Raw genomic sequence first — 22,432 nt, 5'->3', positions numbered from 1 at the left:
AATTGAGAGCATTCACCTGGATGATTATAAGTGATAGTATTGACTCATCCTTGTCATGTAATTTTCCTGTTTTTTCACTGCCTTGTCTCTCTCAAGTCCTATGTCACTGTTTGCCTCCCTGGTGGATTCATTGTGCTGGGATTGATGGAACTGTCGTCTTTGGTATCTCTTCCTAGAGTGTCCTTCAGAATATTTTAGAGTGCTGGACTGGTGCTCATGAATTTCCTCAGGTGTTCATTCACATAGCAGGGTCTTATTTCTCAATCAGTTCTGAAAGATAGTTTTGTGGAGTACATCACTCTGGGTTGGAGGTTGTTTTCTTGTGGGACTTGAAATGCTTCTCTCCAGGATCTTGACTTGTGTTGAGAAGTCAGCTGTCGATGTCGCTCCCGGCCGGCAGGAAGGACACACGACAAAGTCTGGCAGTGGACAACCTGTTTTTTTATTTTCTCTCTGTACAGCCTGTCCTGGGATCGCTCCCAGCCGAAGCCTCCTCTGGTCCGCTCCCCGCGGCTCCTTTCGTGCTTCGCTCCGAAGCCTCTACCGGTCCGCTCTCCGCGGCTCCTTTTGGGCTTCTCTCTGAAGCCTCTACCGGTCCGCTCTCTGCGGCTCCTTTTGGGCTTCTACTTTCCCCCAGGGGTGGCACCAGTATATATACGGATACAGTGTCCAATCATGTTAAAGTAAGCAAGGTAAGCTGATTGGCTAACATATTATTGAGCGGGTTGTTTACGCGGTAAGCAGGAAACTAACGTGCTCGATGGGAGGGGTAATCTAACTCAGGCTTTACTCTTTACCACAGGCCGCATGATCGCTATATGCGGCGGCTCGGCAATGTGGTGGCTCCCAACATCTCCCCCTTTTTTATTTTAAATAAGTCTACGCATCGCAGCCCGTCCTGAATTGAGTGTAGAGGCCTATGCCCTGATAGGAGGCCCACCAAGGGCTCTCGGCGTCGGCCCGGGTCGGCCGTCCCCGAGTCTGCCGAGGCCCCGAGGCCCTCGTCCTTTTTCCAGGGCCAGGAAGGAACCGGACGGAACCTGGATGCACACAGGCATATACTCATGTCGCTCCGCATGATCCCCCCGGGGCGACATTTGGTTTGGGCGGAACCTAGTAATTTAGCGGCTTTTGTGCGGTATGGGGTAGGGCCTGTCTTAGGTTGAGTCATGCTGGGGAGGCATGCTCTTATCCGTCATTGACTCATCTACCCTGCTATATCATAATTTTTTAGAGGAGGAGTGTGGGAAGCTCACCGTCCCTAGACTCCGTTGTAGGCTAGGCGAGCGAGCCATGCATATGCCTGAGGATCTTTTTGTCTATTTTGGGCTACCGCTATTTTTATTTATCTTGTTGGTTGGTCTGTGATGGATCTCCGGTAGGGCAGGTCTGATCTTTAGTCGAGGGCTTTGTCGACCGTGTCAGTCTCTCCGGTACCCACAGTGGTTCTCGTCCCGATTCCTGCAGAAAAACACAAACCGCGCCTCGGTTCCAGCTGATTACCGGATCCGGGCCCATCCATTGTCATGCCATAGATAACCGCGCCTTTGGAGGCAGGCCTTGGCTTACTCCCCCTTTTTGTTTTTTATTTTTTATTTTTTATTTTTATCTTTTTTTTTTTTTTTTTTTTTTTTTTATTGGTACCAGGGATCGAACTGGCGATTGCCTGCTTACAAGGCAGGCGCTTATGCCGCTGAGCTAAATCCCCAGCCCCCATTTCCTCGACCGGCGTTTTTTTTAGCCTGCTCGGCAGAGAACTTTGTGTACCAGGCTCGCCAATCTAGGTAACTACCCGAGGGCAGACACGCCTTTGCCAGCTGAATCCAGTCCGCGGGGGTGAGGGGCCCAGAAGACAGGTTCTCCAGCATGGCAATGGTGTAAGGCGCAGTCGGCCCAAAGGTTGTAACTGCATTTTTAAGTTTTTTAATCTGTTTTATCTCAAAAGGCTCTCATGTATTACGTCCCTGGCCCATAGCTACTTGTACAGGAAATATCCCGTAGGGGCCACTATCTATCCCAGGTGGTGGATGTACCTCATGAGACAAACGTCCCCCCTGCCAAAGCCGCCTGTAAAAATACCGACCCGCCGGCGGCGGAGCATAAGACGGCGGCCGTGATTGGGCGGAAAATGGGGGCCCGTGCATCACTTCCTGTTTTGGCGAAAGGGGAGGGAGCTCCCACGCGGCCGCCTCGTGGCGAGGGATCGCTTCCGGGAACAGCCCCCAAGGTGGGGCGGAAGGCTTCGCCTCCCTCTCGCGCCAGGGGGCGCTCAGGAGCTCTCTACTCCTCCGCAGACCAAGTTGAGCGGAGCGCAATTCGCGGCGCAACGCTGGGAAAGAACCCTGCGACTCCTTATCGAGCGGCCTATCCTCTTGGCATCTAGGCTCCTTGGTCTCATCGTTGTCTAAGCCTTTTTCGTTCTCGGAGTCAGACGACTCCGAGGCCTGAGCCCCGTCTTCCTCCTTTATATCTTTGTCTCCTTTGACGGACCCCTCCCGGGAGCTCCCTGACTGGGCCTGTTTGAATGCCCTACGCACTTTAATGAGCTCTTGAGAGCCTTCCCTGCAACCACCCTCGCTCTTTAAGCATGCATATATCATTTCCCACAGTGGCCGAGCGAAGACCGAAGCCCCGCCCTCCCTTTCCGCTAGAGAAAGATCCCTGCCCAACTTCTCCCACGAGGGCAGGTTTAAGTGCCCTGTGGGCAAGAACCAGGGAGCGAAACTATCAATCTCCTCAAAAAAGCTCTCCAGCGTTTTGTGTCCCACCTTGAGGTCTCTGGACTTTAAGAGCTTCCGGAGGACCTGTACCAAGGGCTGGGTGTCGTTACTCGGTACGTTACCCATATTTAATATGTTACTCACCGCGTGAGGCCCAAAAATCCGCCACTTACGCGTGAGCCTGAGGGGAGTCTAAAAACCCTGTAGGTGCGCACCACCCAGGGCCCAGGTTTATCCCCTACTCACCTGTCTCGCAGTGCTGTATCAAGGAACGTTGTCCACTACCACGTCTCGGGGGTGATCAGTTGTTCCCCGTACGGGCCACCAAATGTCGATGTCGCTCCCGGCCGGCAGGAAGGACACACGACAAAGTCTGGCAGTGGACAACCTTTTTTTTTATTTTCTCTCTGTACAGCCTGTCCTGGGATCGCTCCCAGCCGAAGCCTCCTCTGGTCCGCTCCCCGCGGCTCCTTTCGTGCTTCGCTCCGAAGCCTCTACCGGTCCGCTCTCCGCGGCTCCTTTTGGGCTTCTCTCTGAAGCCTCTACCGGTCCGCTCTCTGCGGCTCCTTTTGGGCTTCTACTTTCCCCCAGGGGTGGCACCAGTATATATACGGATACAGTGTCCAATCATGTTAAAGTAAGCAAGGCAAGCTGATTGGCTAACATATTATTGAGCGGGTTGTTTATGCGGTAAGCAGGAAACTAACGTGCTCGATGGGAGGGGTAATCTAACTCAGGCTTTACTCTTTACCACAGGCCGCATGATCGCTATATGAGGCGGCTCGGCAATGTGGTGGCTCCCAACAGTCAGCTGTGTTTCTGAATGGCCAATTCTTTATAGATGATTTATTTATTTCTCTGGTGGGTTTTAGTATTCTGTTCTTGTGATGAATTTCTGGAATCTTGATTATGATGTGCTTGGTTGTAGATTTTTTTGATCATGTTTTATATCCCTTACTTATCTGGGTTTCCGAGTGTTATTTCCCCGTCCGGGAAGTGTTTTGCCTTTCTGTCTGTGAATGGATTTTTGTATCATGCATAGCACCTCCTGCTTTTTCAGTTTCTCCAATCATTTTTTTTTATTCTTTTTTTTTTTTCGTTGGTGGGAATTGAACTGATGACCTCAGGTTTGCCGGATGGTTGCTTCTGCCACTGAACTGTATGCCCGGCTTTGCAATCAATTGTTTACATGACCTAGAATCTGCTGGATTGATATCTCATGGTACTGTGCCACATGAAGATTTTCTTATGATCAGTACATGAAGCCTGTCTTTTGTGTCTGAGATTCTGTCCTCATGTTGGGATATTCTACTACAGATACTTTCAGTATAAGTTTTACTGTCCTGGATGTAGGCTCAAATTCATTTTATGGATTGTGTTTCTTTCCTATTTGGGGCAGTCCTGATTTCCATCATTTCTAAAAATTTTATGTTTTGTCTGTATCTGCTCTAGAGTTACTCAGCATATTTTTCACCATGGTCACCATCTCTGTAGTTATGTGAGAACTTATTTCTGAGTTGACTTTTTCTAGAACTTCATTCATTTGCTTTGTTTTATGACTTCCGAGAGCCTGGGAGTGGGGGGGGGGGTTGGATTTCAGGTCGTCCCACCTCTTTGTCCCGTGGGTTTGTCTTTGGTGCACTGGATGACTGGGATTGCATTTTCTTTACGCATTTTCTCATGTTCTGTTTTCTTCTTTCTTAAGAGTCAGAAAATGTATTGGGGAATTAGAATTGGAATAGGAAGAGCTCCTGAGAGCCAGGAGGAGGGGTCCTGAATGGTTTGTGCCTCATTTTCTTAGTTTTTCAATTGAATTACTAGGTTGATGTTTTTCAGTTGCATATTGGGTACAGTTTTATTGGTTGTATTTAGAACCCTTAGAAAATGACTTTGTCAGGGACATCATGCAGGTGGAGCTGGCTCTTAGATTGTGAGTGTTTCAAGATCCAACACTTCAGTTTATTGGGGATAAGAAATTGCTGCCTGGTTGGTCGAGCACTTGGTTCTTTGTTATCGGCCCACAGTGTTTTGTATGGCCCTTAGGCAACCTCAGTCCTGCTTTACACCTGGAAGAACAGTTGGTTGGAACAGTTATGTCACTTTGGCTGAAGTGGTACAATTAGCAGTAACTGTAGCATGAAACAAACACAGAAAACTGCAAACTGAGGTAATCACTAATGTGCCACCTTTAGCTTTAAGAAGCAGAATTGTAGTAACAAAATCTAACCCAAATTGGAAAACTGTAGCCAATAAGCAAAAGACTACCTTATGTAAATTTTACTCTCAGAGGAGAAAAATTAAAATGTTATTTTGGAAAAAGCATAGAAATTGAAGAAGAGTAAAGGATTAGAAGCAAGGCTAGAGGGTAAAGGTAGATCATGCAATACCTTGGGGGATTTGTGCAGAAGATAGGACGGAAAGAGAAAAGGAGGAAATAAAACAAAAAACAGGCTGGGGACTTAGCTCAGCACCATAACTGCCGGACTTTCAGGCTGCTCTTGTAAGTTTCGTCCCCAGTACCAAAACAAACAAGCAAACAAAAGAACCCTAGAACAACAGCCAGAGTAAGACTAAAAACTACACTCACATTCACATAAAAATAAGATCAAACCATTAAGAGTAAAACAAAGCAATAAGAGAAGACAGATTGAAAAAAATCACTTGCGGGTTTCTCTCTGCTGTCACTGGTAGATAATGTGTGGAGACAAAGTCCAGCAGTGTGCTGACTTATCCCAGGAACCCTGCAGTGGATTCATGGCCAGGTAGTGGATAATCTCAGCAAGCCTGCCCCTTTAGAAATCAGGGGTCTTCTAAATGCTTGAACTGAGCTGAAGCTGCTAAATGGGGCCAAGGGCTATTCTGCATTTGAAGCTCATTTGGCCCCTGTCCAAGACGGGTCACAGCCAATCACTGTCCCCCGTGGGGCATCCAGTCCCACAGGAGAAGCAGTCACGGCAGCTAGTGCACTTCTTGGCCTCTAATGCTTCCTCCCATTGCTGCATGTCTGTGTGGAGGCCTCTGGGGTTCTCGACAGTCCCTGTGTGTCTCTAAATTAGTACAGCTCTTTTCACACAATGAGATGCAACACTAGGAGAAAGGGTAGCCCACTACTCGCTTCTTCTTTGTTGAAGTTTCTCTGTTGCCTCAAACCATGGTCTTCAAATCTTGCTTCAGATCTTTCCTGGGTCCAGGGGACAACTTCCCTGTTTCATTTCTTCCTGTCATAGGTATCTTCCAGTGTGTGCACAGCGAGACTCAGAGAGGGTCTTTGTCTGCTGCCTACCACTGTGTCCTTTTCCCCTAAATCTAGCTGAAACCTGGCAGCCAGTATTTTAAGCTCCTCAGTTCCATGGTACTGGAGATTCACTGATGAATCTTCACACCGATCTTTTCTCTGCATCGTGTTTGTGTTTGTTTGCTTGTTTTAAGGAAATGTTTTGCTCAATTTCCCCAGCACAAATTGAATTGAGATCCTCCTTTCCCAGCCTCCTAGATTCTGGGGTTGGGGATACAACAAGACACTTGGCTGTTGGGCTCTCCTTTTGTATGGATTGGTACTGCGTGCTTGAGAAAGGTCAGGAGAAAGTGGCAAGTATGGTGATTCAATAGAAATACACAAAAAACACACACAGAAACTTCAGCTTTCTGTGAGCCACACAAAAATGTGGAAAACGAAAATGAGCCAAAGTGAATCACCACAGCATGTATGATGGAGTGTGACAATGTGAAGCAGTTCCGTTTCAACCTGTAATTTACATAGAAAGCGAAAGCATGAATGAGGCTTTGTGGTCCTAGCTTGTTTTTTATGTTTTATTTTATTTGAAAAAAGATTAAGATAAATGAGGACATCACAACACAGGATACAACAGAACAATTTAAGGAACATAGTGTGTCACCACCAGATGACCTGACGTAACAGTAACCACCACAGTGTGTGTTTCCTTGAAATGTTTCAATATACCTTTAAATACTATAGTATCAAACATAATAAGACAGTAGAAAACCCCTCATGAGAATGAAAGTATCACAGGGTATTCATAACCAACTAACAAAAGAGCAACAATGGTTACTGTATTATTTCCTTGTCTATAAAAAATTTTGTTTATACTATCACATATAATAAAATCCAATAAGATACAGCATGGTAAAACCAGGGAAGACAGAAGCACAGAAGCTTGGTTGGATGTCAAAACAAGACGATAGTAAATCAGCACTAGGCGTTATAATGTTTTGTTTTCTTCAAAATAACTGTTGATATCATCACAAACAACAAAATCAAAGAACCCAGAATAAAATCATTCCAACTAATAAATGAAAGCATTATAAGGTTTGAAAGGAATGTAATGGGGAATCACGATTACCACATAATTTCATGTATTCTTTGCATTTGTTACCCTAGGGAAACTCTTGTGTATTTTTCCATGTGAGTTTGATTTATTTCACTTATGAGTATTCTGTTAATCTGAGTCCATTTATTTATAAATATCTCAATGTGATCATTCTTTATAGCTGAGTAGTACTCCAGTGTATAAAATTTGTGGTCCCAGCTTTATACTGACTGTGCCAACCTCCCGCGTCCTCACTGTGCACCTGGCAGGAGCCTGTCACAGAGCTCCTGAGTCCCTCGGGCCCTGTGCTGTCCTGTTCTTCGGTGCAGGTCTGAGCTTCTCAAGTCTTCCAAGTCCACGAGTAGAGGGCAGGCAAATGTGAGGACTGGGAAAATGAACCTGATTTTCCTTCTGTCCCTGTGCTCAGCCCCCAACCCAGTGAGCAGCCTGCGAGTGGAAAGTCAGACCAACAGGTCCATCAGACTGTGCTGGGAGCGGCCCGAGGAGTCAGACTCCCAGAACCTCACCTACTATGTGCAGTGGACTGGAGACAGCAACACAATTGAGACCCAGAGGACCACAGACACCTGTGTCACCGTGGAGGAACTGCGTTCTGGGACTTCATATGAGTTTTCTGTGTGGGTGGAAAAAGACGGAGTCAACAGCACCAGGGAGACTCTCAATGCTACTACAGGTGAGGGCAGCAAGGATTTTAGGAGGATGCTATTTAATTTCTGTGCACTTACGAAATTCTTTTCATTTCTTTTGCCATCGCTTTCCAATCTCATCGCACTGTGGTCTGATAATGTATGCACAGGAGAATTTCAATTTCTTTGAATTTGAATAAGCATGTTCTATGTGCTGGTAAGTCGTCTATTTTCTAGAGCATCCTATTTGCAGCTAAGAACAATGCATATTGTAAAGGTTGAGAGGAGATCGCTGTGTAGACATCTGCGTAGCTCATTTGCTCCAAAGTTGGGTTCCATTCTAATATTTCATTGTTGATTTTCTGTTAGTTTTGTGTGTTTAGGAATGTGGGGTATTGAGGTCCCCCAGTACAACTGTATTAGTGCTTAATTGATTTTTCATGTCCTTTAATATTGGTCTCATTTAGCTGAATGCATTGGTGTTTGGTGCATATGTATTTTTGATTGCCCTCTCTCCCTTTTGGATTATTCCGTTTCCCAGCTGTAGTAACCTTCTTTGTCACTTAATCTTGGCTTGAAATCCACTTTGTCTGCAAGTAGAGCAACTACCCTTCTTTTTCCAGGTTCTTGTCACATAGAGGGTTGTTCTCCAGCCTTGACTTTCAGTCTGTGAATTTCCTTAGAGGTCAGTGTGTTTCTTGCATGCAGCATGTTGTTGAATCTTGCTTCTTGATGCATTCTGCCAGTCTGTTTGTTTTGATTGGTGAATTGAGAGCATTCACCTGGATGATTATAAGTGATAGTATTGACTCATCCTTGTCATGTAATTTTCCTGTTTTTTCACTGCCTTGTCTCTCTCAAGTCCTATGTCACTGTTTGCCTCCCTGGTGGATTCATTGTGCTGGGATTGATGGAACTGTCGTCTTTGGTATCTCTTCCTAGAGTGTCCTTCAGAATATTTTAGAGTGCTGGACTGGTGCTCATGAATTTCCTCAGGTGTTCATTCACATAGCAGGGTCTTATTTCTCAATCAGTTCTGAAAGATAGTTTTGTGGAGTACATCACTCTGGGTTGGAGGTTGTTTTCTTGTGGGACTTGAAATGCTTCTCTCCAGGATCTTGACTTGTGTTGAGAAGTCAGCTGTCGATGTCGCTCCCGGCCGGCAGGAAGGACACACGACAAAGTCTGGCAGTGGACAACCTTTTTTTTTATTTTCTCTCTGTACAGCCTGTCCTGGGATCGCTCCCAGCTGAAGCCTCCTCTGGTCCGCTCCCCGCGGCTCCTTTCGTGCTTCGCTCCGAAGCCTCTACCGGTCCGCTCTCCGCGGCTCCTTTTGGGCTTCTCTCTGAAGCCTCTACCGGTCCGCTCTCTGCGGCTCCTTTTGGGCTTCTACTTTCCCCCAGGGGTGGCACCAGTATATATACGGATACAGTGTCCAATCATGTTAAAGTAAGCAAGGCAAGCTGATTGGCTAACATATTATTGAGCGGGTTGTTTACGCGGTAAGCAGGAAACTAACGTGCTCGATGGGAGGGGTAATCTAACTCAGGCTTTACTCTTTACCACAGGCCGCATGATCGCTATATGCGGCGGCTCGGCAATGTGGTGGCTCCCAACATCTCCCCCTTTTTTATTTTAAATAAGTCTATGCATCGCAGCCCGTCCTGAATTGAGTGTAGAGGCCTATGCCCTGATAGGAGGCCCACCAAGGGCTCTCGGCGTCGGCCCGGGTCGGCCGTCCCCGAGTCTGCCGAGGCCCCGAGGCCCTCGTCCTTTTTCCAGGGCCAGGAAGGAACCGGACGGAACCTGGATGCACACAGGCATATACTCATGTCGCTCCGCATGATCCCCCCGGGGCGACATTTGGTTTGGGCGGAACCTAGTAATTTAGCGGCTTTTGTGCGGTATGGGGTAGGGCCTGTCTTAGGTTGAGTCATGCTGGGGAGGCATGCTCTTATCCGTCATTGACTCATCTACCCTGCTATATCATAATTTTTTAGAGGAGGAGTGTGGGAAGCTCACCGTCCCTAGACTCCGTTGTAGGCTAGGCGAGCGAGCCATGCATATGCCTGAGGATCTTTTTGTCTATTTTGGGCTACCGCTATTTTTATTTATCTTGTTGGTTGGTCTGTGATGGATCTCCGGTAGGGCAGGTCTGATCTTTAGTCGAGGGCTTTGTCGACCGTGTCAGTCTCTCCGGTACCCACAGTGGTTCTCGTCCCGATTCCTGCAGAAAAACACAAACCGCGCCTCGGTTCCAGCTGATTACCGGATCCGGGCCCATCCATTGTCATGCCATAGATAACCGCGCCTTTGGAGGCAGGCCTTGGCTTACTCCCCCTTTTTGTTTTTTATTTTTTATTTTTTATTTTTATCTTTTTTTTTTTTTTTTTTTTTATTGGTACCAGGGATCGAACTGGCGATTGCCTGCTTACAAGGCAGGCGCTTATGCCGCTGAGCTAAATCCCCAGCCCCCATTTCCTCGACCGGCGTTTTTTTTAGCCTGCTCGGCAGAGAACTTTGTGTACCAGGCTCGCCAATCTAGGTAACTACCCGAGGGCAGACACGCCTTTGCCAGCTGAATCCAGTCCGCGGGGGTGAGGGGCCCAGAAGACAGGTTCTCCAGCATGGCAATGGTGTAAGGCGCAGTCGGCCCAAAGGTTGTAACTGCATTTTTAAGTTTTTTAATCTGTTTTATCTCAAAAGGCTCTCATGTATTACGTCCCTGGCCCATAGCTACTTGTACAGGAAATATCCCGTAGGGGCCACTATCTATCCCAGGTGGTGGATGTACCTCATGAGACAAACGTCCCCCCTGCCAAAGCCGCCTGTAAAAATACCGACCCGCCGGCGGCGGAGCATAAGACGGCGGCCGTGATTGGGCGGAAAATGGGGGCCCGTGCATCACTTCCTGTTTTGGCGAAAGGGGAGGGAGCTCCCACGTGGCCGCCTCGTGGCGAGGGATCGCTTCCGGGAACAGTCCCCAAGGTGGGGCGGAAGGCTTCGCCTCCCTCTCGCGCCAGGGGGCGCTCAGGAGCTCTCTACTCCTCCGCAGACCAAGTTGAGCGGAGCGCAATTCACGGCGCAACGCTGGGAAAGAACCCTGCGACTCCTTATCGAGCGGCCTATCCTCTTGGCATCTAGGCTCCTTGGTCTCATCGTTGTCTAAGCCTTTTTCGTTCTCGGAGTCAGACGACTCCGAGGCCTGAGCCCCGTCTTCCTCCTTTATATCTTTGTCTCCTTTGACGGACCCCTCCCGGGAGCTCCCTGACTGGGCCTGTTTGAATGCCCTACGCACTTTAATGAGCTCTTGAGAGCCTTCCCTGCAACCACCCTCGCTCTTTAAGCATGCATATATCATTTCCCACAGTGGCCGAGCGAAGACCGAAGCCCCGCCCTCCCTTTCCGCTAGAGAAAGATCCCTGCTCAACTTCTCCCACGAGGGCAGGTTTAAGTGCCCTGTGGGCAAGAACCAGGGAGCGAAACTATCAATCTCCTCAAAAAAGCTCTCCAGCGTTTTGTGTCCCACCTTGAGGTCTCTGGACTTTAAGAGCTTCCGGAGGACCTGTACCAAGGGCTGGGTGTCGTTACTCGGTACGTTACCCATATTTAATATGTTACTCACCGCGTGAGGCCCAAAAATCCGCCACTTACGCGTGAGCCTGAGGGGAGTCTAAAAACCCTGTAGGTGCGCACCACCCAGGGCCCAGGTTTATCCCCTACTCACCTGTCTCGCAGTGCTGTATCAAGGAACGTTGTCCACTACCACGTCTCGGGGGTGATCAGTTGTTCCCCGTACGGGCCACCAAATGTCGATGTCGCTCCCGGCCGGCAGGAAGGACACACGACAAAGTCTGGCAGTGGACAACCTTTTTTTTTATTTTCTCTCTGTACAGCCTGTCCTGGGATCGCTCCCAGCCGAAGCCTCCTCTGGTCCGCTCCCCGCGGCTCCTTTCGTGCTTCGCTCCGAAGCCTCTACCGGTCCGCTCTCCGCGGCTCCTTTTGGGCTTCTCTCTGAAGCCTCTACCGGTCCGCTCTCTGCGGCTCCTTTTGGGCTTCTACTTTCCCCCAGGGGTGGCACCAGTATATATACGGATACAGTGTCCAATCATGTTAAAGTAAGCAAGGCAAGCTGATTGGCTAACATATTATTGAGCGGGTTGTTTACGCGGTAAGCAGGAAACTAACGTGCTCGATGGGAGGGGTAATCTAACTCAGGCTTTACTCTTTACCACAGGCCGCATGATCGCTATATGAGGCGGCTCGGCAATGTGGTGGCTCCCAACAGTCAGCTGTGTTTCTGAATGGCCAATTCTTTATAGATGATTTATTTATTTCTCTGGTGGGTTTTAGTATTCTGTTCTTGTGATGAATTTCTGGAATCTTGATTATGATGTGCTTGGTTGTAGATTTTTTTGATCATGTTTTATATCCCTTACTTATCTGGGTTTCCGAGTGTTATTTCCCCGTCCGGGAAGTGTTTTGCCTTTCTGTCTGTGAATGGATTTTTGTATCATGCATAGCACCTCCTGCTTTTTCAGTTTCTCCAATCAGTTTTTTTATTCTTTTTTTTTTTTCGTTGGTGGGAATTGAACTGATGACCTCAGGTTTGCCGGATGGTTGCTTCTGCCACTGAACTGTATGCCCGGCTTCGCAATCAATTGTTTACATGACCTAGAATCTGCTGGATTGATATCTCATGGTACTGTGCCACATGAAGATTTTCTTATGATCAGTACATGAAGCCTGTCTTTTGTGTCTGAGATTCTGTCCTCATGTTGGGATATTCTACTACAGATACTTTCAGTATAAGTTTTACTGTCCTGGATGTAGGCTCAAATTCATTTTATGGATTGTGTTTCTTTCCTATTTGGGGCAGTCCTGATTTCCATCATTTCTAAAAATTTTATGTTTTGTCTGTATCTGCTCTAGAGTTACTCAGCATATTTTTCACCATGGTCACCATCTCTGTAGTTATGTGAGAACTTATTTCTGAGTTGACTTTTTCTAGAACTTCATTCATTTGCTTTGTTTTATGACTTCCGAGAGCCTGGGAGTGGGGGGGGGGTTGGATTTCAGGTCGTCCCACCTCTTTGTCCCCTGGGTTTGTCTTTGGTGCACTGGATGACTGGGATTGCATTTTCTTTACGCATTTTCTCATGTTCTGTTTTCTTCTTTCTTAAGAGTCAGAAAATGTATTGGGGAATTAGAATTGGAATAGGAAGAGCTCCTGAGAGCCAGGAGGAGGGGTCCTGAATGGTTTGTGCCTCATTTTCTTAGTTTTTCAATTGAATTACTAGGTTGATGTTTTTCAGTTGCATATTGGGTACAGTTTTATTGGTTGTATTTAGAACCCTTAGAAAATGACTTTGTCAGGGACATCATGCAGGTGGAGCTGGCTCTTAGATTGTGAGTGTTTCAAGATCCAACACTTCAGTTTATTGGGGATAAGAAATTGCTGCCTGGTTGGTCGAGCACTTGGTTCTTTGTTACCGGCCCACAGTGTTTTGTATGGCCCTTAGGCAACCTCAGTCCTGCTTTACACCTGGAAGAACAGTTGGTTGGAACAGTTATGTCACTTTGGCTGAAGTGGTACAATTAGCAGTAACTGTAGCATGAAACAAGCACAGAAAACTGCAAACTGAGGTAATCACTAATGTGCCACCTTTAGCTTTAAGAAGCAGAATTGTAGTAACAAAATCTAACCCAAATTGGAAAACTGTAGCCAATAAGCAAAAGCCTACCTTATGTAAATTTTACTCTCAGAGGAGAAAAATTAAAATGTTATTTTGGAAAAAGCATAGAAATTGAAGAAGAGTAAAAGATTAGAAGCAAGGCTGGAGGGTAAAGGTAGATCATGCAATACCTTGGGGGATTTGTGCAGAAGATAGGACGGAAAGAGAAAAGGAAGAAAAGAAAAAAAAAAAAACAGGCCGGGGACTTAGCTCAGCACCATAACTGCCGGACTTTCAGGCTGCTCTTGTAAGTTTGGTTCCCAGTACCAAAACAAACAAGCAAAGAAAAGAACCCTAGAACAACAGCCAGAGAAAGACTAAAAACTACACTCACATTCACATAAAAATAAGATCAAACCATTAAGAGTAAAACAAAGCAATAAGAGAAGACAGATTGAAAAAAATCACTTGCGGGTTTCTCTCTGCTGTCACTGGTAGATAATGTGTGGAGACAAAGTCCAGCAGTGTGCTGACTTATCCCAGCAACCCTGCAGTGGATTCATGGCCAGGTAGTGGATAATCTCAGCAAGCCTGCCCCTTTAGAAATCAGGGGTCTTCTAAATGCTTGACTGAGCTGAAGCTGCTAAATGGGGCCAAGGGCTGTTCTGCATTTGAAGCTCATTTGGCCCCTGTCCAAGACGGGTCACAGCCAATCACTGTCCCCCGTGGGGCATCCAGGCCCACAGGAGAAGCAGTCACGGCAGCTAGTACAGTTCTTGGCCTCTAATGCTTCGTCCCATTGCTGCATATCTGTGTGGAGGCCTCTGGGGTTCCCGACAGTCCCTGTGTGTCTCTAAATTAGTACAGCTCTTTTCACACAATGAGATGCAACACTAGGAGAAAGGGTAGCCCACTACTCGCTTCTTCTTTGTTGAAGTTTCTCTGTTGCCTCAAACCATGGTCTTCAAATCTTGCTTCAGATCTTTCCTGGGTCCAGGGGACAACTTCCCTGTTTCATTTCTTCCTGTCATAGGTATCTTCCAGTGTCTGCACAGCGAGACTCAGAGAGGGTCTTTGTCTGCTGCCTACCACTGTGTCCTTTTCCCCTAAATCTAGCTGAAACCTAGCAGCCAGTATTTTAAGCTCCTCAGTTCCATGGTACTGGAGATTCACTGATGAATCTTCACACCGATCTTTTCTCTGCATCGTGTTTGTGTTTGTTTGCTTGTTTTAAGGAAATGTTTTGCTCAATTTCCCCAGCACAAATTGAATTGAGATCCTCCTTTCCCAGCCTCCTAGATTCTGGGGTTGGGGATACAACAGGACACTTGGCTGTTGGGCCCTCCTTTTGTATGGATTGGTACTGAGTGCTTGAGAACAGACAGGAGAAAGTGGCAAGTATGGTGATTCAATAGAAATACACAAAAAACACACACAGAAACTTCAGCTTTCTGTGAGCCACACAAAAATGTGGAAAACGAAAATGAGCCAAAGTGAATCACCACAGCATGTATGATGGAGTGTGACAATGTGAAGCAGTTCCCTTTCAACCTGTAATTTACATAGAAAGCGAAAGCATGAATGAGGCTTTGTGGTCCTAGCTTGTTTTTTATGTTTTATTTTATTTGAAGAAAGATTAAGATAAATGAAGACATGACCACACAGGTCAGAACAGAACAATTTAAGGAACATAGTGTGTCACCACAGGATAACCTGACATTACAGTAGCTACTATACTGTCTGTTTCCTTGAAATATTTTAATATACCTTTAAATACTATAGTATCAAACATAATTAGACAGTGGAAAACCCCTCATGAGAATGAAAGTATCACAGGGTATTCATAACCAACTAACAAAAGAGCAACAATGGTTACTGTATTATTTCCTTGTCTATAAAAAATTTTGTTTATACTATCACATATAATAAAATCCAATAAGTTACATCATGATAAAACCAGGGAAGACAGAAGCACAAAACTTGTTAGGATGTCAAAACAAGATCATAGTAAATCAGCACTGGGCATTATAATGTTTTGTTTTCTTCAAAATAACTGTTGATATCATCACAAACAACAAAATCAAACAGCCCAGAATGAAATCATTCCATTGAAGGAATGAAAGCATCTTAAGATTTGAAAGGAATGTAATGGGGAATCATGATTACCACATTATTTCATGTATTCTTTGCATTTGTTACACTAGGGTAACTCTTCTCTATTTTTCCATGTGAGTTTCATGTATTTTTCTTTTGAGTATGGTCTTAAGCTGCATTCATTATGGGTGTATAAAAACCTTTTTTTTTTTCATTTTTAGATAGGGTCTTGCTATGTAGTTCAGCCTGGCCTTGAGCTTATTATCACACCCATGCTGGAGTCAAACTTAAAGCAATCCTCTAGGCTTAGCCTCCTCCAAGCTAATATTACAGGGGCGTGCCACCATGCCCAGAAAATCTATTTATTTTTAATGTTGATTTTGTATCACGACACTTTTCTGAATCAGTTTATCAAATCTAGAAATCTTTTTGTGGCATATGTACAGTTTTCTTTTTTTTAGATTCTTTTTTTTTTTTAATTTTATTTAAGGAGAAAAGAAAAAAAAAAAGCAGAGAAAGGGTACAAGTTATACAGATTTGCAGAAAAAATTGAACAGTAGGAAATCACTAGTTAATGGATTACATATTGTCATCTTAGAAATAATTGTTCAAGTCACAAAATTAAAGCTTGTAAAGTGGACATTCCATCAATGATACTGCAAACAGTTCTGTTCAATGATCCAATAAAACTGTGATATCATTTTCTATCTTATACACTTAAATATACATGCAGTTATATAGTTTAGAGCACTTTCTTTTCCTCTCTTTTGTACAATGACTATTACACATTTTGGGTTTCATTGCTCCCACGGTTCTTATTACTTTTTTGGAAGAGAGTAAAACCAAATGTGACATAACAGAACAGAATCGGTCAAGTCAAAAGGGTGGACATAATAGATAATGTGAAAACATAATACAGGGTGATCAACAATGGTTACCATAATGCCTCCCGCTATCTCTAATAGAATTGCTTATATCGTTAGTTATAATACAATTGAACAAAACAGTAAAGAATAAAACCGACAAAACCAAAACATTGGAGACATTGTAGGTCTTCAAAAGTAGATAAAAGTCAACGAGAATGGGCGTTATAATGAATCTCATTATCTTCACAGCTGATGCCTAAATTTTCGAACCTGATACTATCCAGCAAAACAGAATAGGGGAACATCAGTTAAAAACCAGATGGTAAGAGTAATACAGGGCTTTAAATCGAGGTAATGGAAAGTCAAAGTGGGTTACTATAATATATCCTGCTATTTTTTTCCTTTAATTAAAAGGATAAAAATAAAAAAGTAAATAATGGAGTGGAGATTGAGATAAAAGATGGCATAACAACGAAATAGCACAGATCAAAACATAACCATTTAAGCAGAATAGTGTTTCACTACCAGATAATCCTGACCTAAAAGTAGTTACCATATTGTCTCTTTCCTTGAAATCCTTGAGTATAACTTCGTATACTGTAGCATTAAGTATATCAAAACAATGTAAAACCATTTAAGAGAATGACAGCATTACAGAGTATTTAGAATCGACTAACAGAAAATGAACAATGGTTTCTGTATAATCTCCTTGTCTTTAAAAGGTTTTTTGCTTATACTATCGTACATAATAAAATCCAGTAAGATACAGCCTATTTAGACCATTGGAGACAGGACAAAAGCTAGATGAGACTTCAAAACAAGATGATACTAAATCAGTATTACCTATTAAGATGTCATTTTCTCCAAAATAGCTGTTCCTATCATCCAATCTTCTCTGCCTCATTTCTGTTGAGCTCTTATTCTGTCAGTAGCTGTCAGTTTGTCTTCTTCATTTTGTTCTCTGCTCCATTCGTTGTGGCCTCCACTATTTCTGGATTCTTTGTATTTTTCTTTTTTTAGAATATCCTGCAATACTCTCTGTAGAGTTGAATTGGTGGTTGCAAATTCCCCCAGTTCCTCTTTATCCTGGAAGCACCTTGTTTTTCCATCAATTTCCAGGGACAGTTGCGCAGGATATCTCAATCTTGGCTGGAGATTATTATCTTTTAAAGCTTGAGTTATTTCCCCCCATGCTCTTTGTGATTTGATGGTTTGTGCAGAGAAATCTGCTGTAATTCTGATGGGTGCTCCCTTGTAAGTGGTCTGTTTCTTGTCTCTGACAGCTTTTAATATTCTGTTCTTGTATTGAATTTCTGGAATTTTTATTATTATATGCCTGGGTGTTGCTCTGTTTGGGTTGTAGGTGGCTGGGGTCCTGTATGCCTCATACATCTGAGTATCTTTACCTTTTGCTAAATTAGGAAAATTCTCCTGGATTATTTCTGTGAGTAGCTTTTGTAGTTCATTTGTTTGTGTCCCTACTTCTTCTTTTATGTTCTTAATCCTTAAGTTATGGATCCTCTTATCATCTTCTTGTCTTTGTATTATTGCTGTTTGTTTCTTTGTTATTTTTAAGAAGTTTTTCATTTCATTCTCCCATATTACAATTCTGCCCTCCAGTTCAGATAGTCTGTCCTTAGTTTCTTTCAAGCTGTTATGCCAGTCTTCGATAGACTTCTTAGTTTCTTGGTAGTCCCTTTGAACCTGCTTCACGTATTCTATGCTTTCCCTGTTTTCTCCATCAAACAATTCTCCCCTCTTTTTCTGTTCTTCCATTCCACCATCTGTTTTTTCTTGGGTGGTGCTTAGCATTTCTCTAAGTATTTTGCATACTTCTAGCTTCAGGTCGTTGATAACTTCATTCCTGAATTGGTCTATGAGGCTCTCTATATGGCGCCTTATGTGTATTGGTGCGGTGTCCACTATTGCCTGTTTCTCAGAATTGGGGGCCGAGGAGCCTTTCTTGTTGCTGCCTCTTCCCATATTCTCTGTTCCTTATATATGCAAGCTTATATGAGAGGCCCAGCTTCTCTCCCTGTCAGCCACAGCCTGATCGAATTGCGCCGGTTAGGAGTTCCCACTCAACGCTGCACACCAGGCAGCCTAGGCGGGGCCCGCCCCTCCCAGCCTCCGTCAGGCTCTGGGATCTGGGTTGGGCCAGCCTACGGGGCCGCCGGCAGCGGCGTCACACAGGCCAGGCACTTTTCAGCAATCCCGCCCGAGAGGGGGATGTGTGGCTGGAGTCGCCACCGCGCCCTGCTCCTGCAGGACTGCTCGGGCCCAGAAAGTCCGCTGGAGTCAAACTGTGGTGGAGTGTCAGTTTCTCTCACTCACCTTGCCACAAGTCAGTACATGCCTCCCTGCCTGTCCTGTTTTCGACTCCGTTCGCAGACTCCCGTTCTCAGAGTTTCCGTGTGTCTCTCTCCTTGCCGAGCCGCTGTGGAGGCAGCCAGCCACTGCGCAGCGGGTAACCCAAATCGCGGCTTCCAATGGCGCGGGGTCCAGCCTCAGCAGCGAGGCTTTTCTGTTCCTGTTTTAGCACCAGGACTGCATTCCAAGTTGGTTTCTCTCAGCCGAGTTCATTCCTGAGTCAGCAGAGCATAACTCCACCTGCTTATGTCTCTTTAGTCCGCACCATACCTGGCTTCTGAGCCTAGTTTTTCAGAGAGCCTCCGGTAGTTGCTGTTATCTGTCCGCCATGTTCTCCCGGCATATGTACAGTTTTCTAAGTGCAAGCTGTATCGTCTACAAATAAGAATAATGTATCCTACTTTTTCTTTTTATTTCCTTCTCTTATCTAATTGCTATGGCTAGAATTTCATGCACTATATTGAATGAGAGTAGTTACAATGTGTGTTATTATCTTATTCTTGATTTTAGAGAAAATGTTTTCAGTTTTTCCCCATTCAGTATCAGTTAGCTGTCATTTTGTGATATATGGCTTTATCATGTTGAGGTGCAATACTTCTACACCTAGTTTCTTAGGGCTGTTATCATGAATAAGTACTGAATTATACCCAATGCTTTCATTCGATTCTATGAATTTTTAAATTTCCCCCTTGATTTCTTTAATGCTCTATTGGCCATTCAAAATGCATTGTTCAATCTCTATGTGTTTGTGCAGTTTCTGAGGTTTCTCTTTCTATTTATTTCTAGTTTCGTTACATTATGATCTGAAAAGATGTAAGAAATTATTTCCATTTTTTGTATTTGTTAATACTGAATTATTGGGAGGAAGTAAGGGGAGTCAAACATAGGACTTCACACTTGCCAGGTAGGCACTGTGTCTCTGAGCTGTATCCTCAGCCCCGGGATTGATTCTATGGTTTAAAATATGATTTATTTTGTGGAAAGTTCATGTGCTCTTGCAACCATGTATATTCTGCAGTTGCTGAGTGAAATGTTCTGTAGCTCTCTGCTGTGTTCATTTGAGTGATTATACAGTTTAACTTTAATATCTGTTTATTGATTTTAGGAGTGAAGGTCTGAGTTGGTGTGAGTGATCTATTATTTTTTATTTTTTTCCTGCAAAGTTTTACTCAACATGGTGCAGTCCTTTTTGCAGCTGCCTTCCTCAGTGGTCACCTTGTTACTTAGCTTCTCCTGCTTCCTCTGGGCACAAATGTGCATCCCAACCCTTTTCTTGATGAGCTTGAGGACCCACTTGTCCTTGGAGACCTTGAGCAGCTCCAAGGTGCACAGCTCGCAGAGGGCAAAGCCGCATACCTCCTGGGTCATGACCCGCATGAACTCGGTGTGCTTGGTGAGACATCCACCGCAGGGACTGTGCCTCAGTTTGCTCACATTCTTGGTCACCTTGTCCCCTTGTTGAGGCCCATGGCCATGGGCTAGCGCAGAGCCATGGCTGCTGCACTTCAATAGTTGCTGCAGCAGAAGCAAGAGTGATATATTGAGTTGACCCCACTACAGCTGTATTGAGGTTTCCTGTCCCTTCACGAGGAGTGGTGTTTGTTTATGAACTCTAGTGCAATGAAATCAGCTTGATATATTTACAATTATATCTCCTGGGCCCGGGGATTTAGTTCAGTGGCATAAGCGCCTCCCTGGCAACCCTAAGGTCATGGGTTTGATCCCTGGTACAGAAAAAAAAAGGGGGGGGGAGGAGTTAACTGATGGACATCCTTACTTCCTGGCATCTAGAAAAATAAGGTCACAATCCAATTGTATCTCCTGGGTGAACTGTTCTCTTTGTCAGTATATGGTGGCCTTTCTTTCCTCTGGCAAAATTTGGGCTTGAGTCTGTTTTGTTGGACGTGAGTATAGCTGCTCCTGCTTGCTTAGATTCCATTTGCATGGAATACTGTTTTCTCACCCTTATACTTTCAGTCGTTGTACATGTGTCTTTATTGGTGATGTGTTTCTTATAGCTAGCAAACAGTTGGGTCGCTTTTTAAATTTTTAAATCCACTCTGCGAGTCTATCTTTCAGTTGGAGAATTAAGATCATTTACATACAGAATTATTATAAAAAGTATGTCTTAATTCCTGCCATTTTGTTTTTGTACTGTTTGGTCCTTTTCTAATTCTCATTTTCTTGTCTACTCTGTCTTCCATGTGCATTATTCCTTCACGCTTCTTCTTCAGTATTGGCTTAGTAGTTCTGAGTTCCTTTAGTTTATGGTTATCTTGGAAGATATGTATTTGTCATTTGATTTTGAAGATAGCTTGCCTGGAGATAGTAATCTAGGTTGACATTTCCTATCAGGTTGGAAATACATCATTCCAAAGCCTCCTGGCCTTTAGAATTTTTGCTAAAAAATCTACAATTATTCTAAAGTCTTTGCCTTTATAATGATGTTTTTGCCATTTTTTTTCTTGCTGCTTTTAATATTCTTTCCTTGTTCTGTACTTTTGGCATTTTAATTGTAATGCAACAGGAGAAGGTTCTTCTCTGGTCATAACCTATTTGGGGTTCTAAATGCTTCCTGTACCTGGATGTTCAAATCTTTCCTGAGATTTGGGAGATTTTTGGTTATTATTTTACTAAATACATTTTCTATGCATTTCACCTGTACCTCAGTACCCTGTTCTATACCAAAAATTCATGCTTGGTCTATTGTGTCCTAGAGTTTGTGAATATTTGGTATATGATTTTTTATTACTCTTAGAGAGTAATAATAATTCATCACCCTTTTCTTTAACCTCTGAAATTCTATCACCTGCTCGATCCAGTCTATTGGTGAAGCTTTCCACTAGGTTTTTGATTTGACTTATTGAGCTGATTTCCAAGGTTTCTGTTTGGTTCTTTTTCAGAATCTCCATCTCTGTTGAATTGCTCCTTCATAGCTTATATTGTCTTCTTGAATTCATTTAAATGTTTGTTTGTATTCTCTGTGGAGTCATAGGTTATTTTAAAAATAGTCTTTTGAATTCTTGTCTGGCATTTTGTCCATTTCAGTATCTTTGCATTCAGGTACTGATGAGTTATGGGGTTTGGAGGAATCATGTTGCCTGGGTTTTGGATGTCTTGTATTTCTCTGCTGTGATTGGTGCTTCTGTTGGGGTGGATATCTCTTCTACTTTTTTGTGAAGGTATTCTTAATTACCCACCTTCCTTTGAGGCCTGGATCTCCAGTGCCACTCAGAGTAGAAAAAACAGTGACGCAAAGACAAGCCAGATACTGAAATATAATAAAAACTAGTTGAAAGCAACAACTATATCCCTGTTAATAATAGAAGAGAAAGGGCAGTAATAATAGAAGTATAAACTAAAAGACTAAAAATTGAGAAAGGGAAAAGCAATAATGTTAAAGTAATAATAATAAAAGTGAAAGGGGTAGGGAAAGGAAAAATGGAAGAAAATCCAAGAGCTTAACAAAGAAAAGGAAGATGAGAAAGAGGAGGCACAAAGAGTGAGAAATAAATCCAAATAAAAAGTAAATAAAATTAGACAAAAGAGGAAGAAACAACACATAGAAAGAAAGAAAGAAAGAAAGATGAGTAAAAAGACTTCCTCTGGGCTGATGGTTTCTTCCCCAACCCGTAATCCTGAAATCTCCAGCCAAGGGGTCACTCGGGATTCACGCTGTGCCTGTGTGTGCCTGCCCATGCTCTCCTGACGGGCCCCACCTTTCTGGTGGGC

General features: G+C 44.1%; 1 protein-coding gene across 3 annotated transcripts in view; it reads left to right on the top strand.

Annotated features, from left to right (window-relative positions):
* Positions 1 to 22,432, top strand: part of Ptprh (protein tyrosine phosphatase receptor type H) — a 110,433-nt gene that overhangs the window by 75,688 nt on the left and 12,313 nt on the right. For all 3 annotated transcript variants that reach the window (XM_063253307.1, XM_063253309.1, XM_063253308.1), the window contains one exon: positions 7,476 to 7,742. In XM_063253307.1, the coding sequence (XP_063109377.1) occupies positions 7,476 to 7,742 (267 nt within the window). The remainder of the gene's footprint in view (positions 1 to 7,475; positions 7,743 to 22,432) is intronic.

This window comes from Cavia porcellus, unplaced genomic scaffold, assembly GCF_034190915.1.
Source record: "Cavia porcellus strain 051 isolate PalLab524CR breed Dunkin Hartley unplaced genomic scaffold, mCavPor4.1 scaffold_7, whole genome shotgun sequence".
In the NCBI taxonomy this organism is placed as follows: Eukaryota; Metazoa; Chordata; class Mammalia; order Rodentia; family Caviidae; genus Cavia; species Cavia porcellus.
The sequence above is the reverse complement of the archived record's forward strand: the minus strand, read 5'-3'. Positions and strand labels throughout refer to the sequence as shown.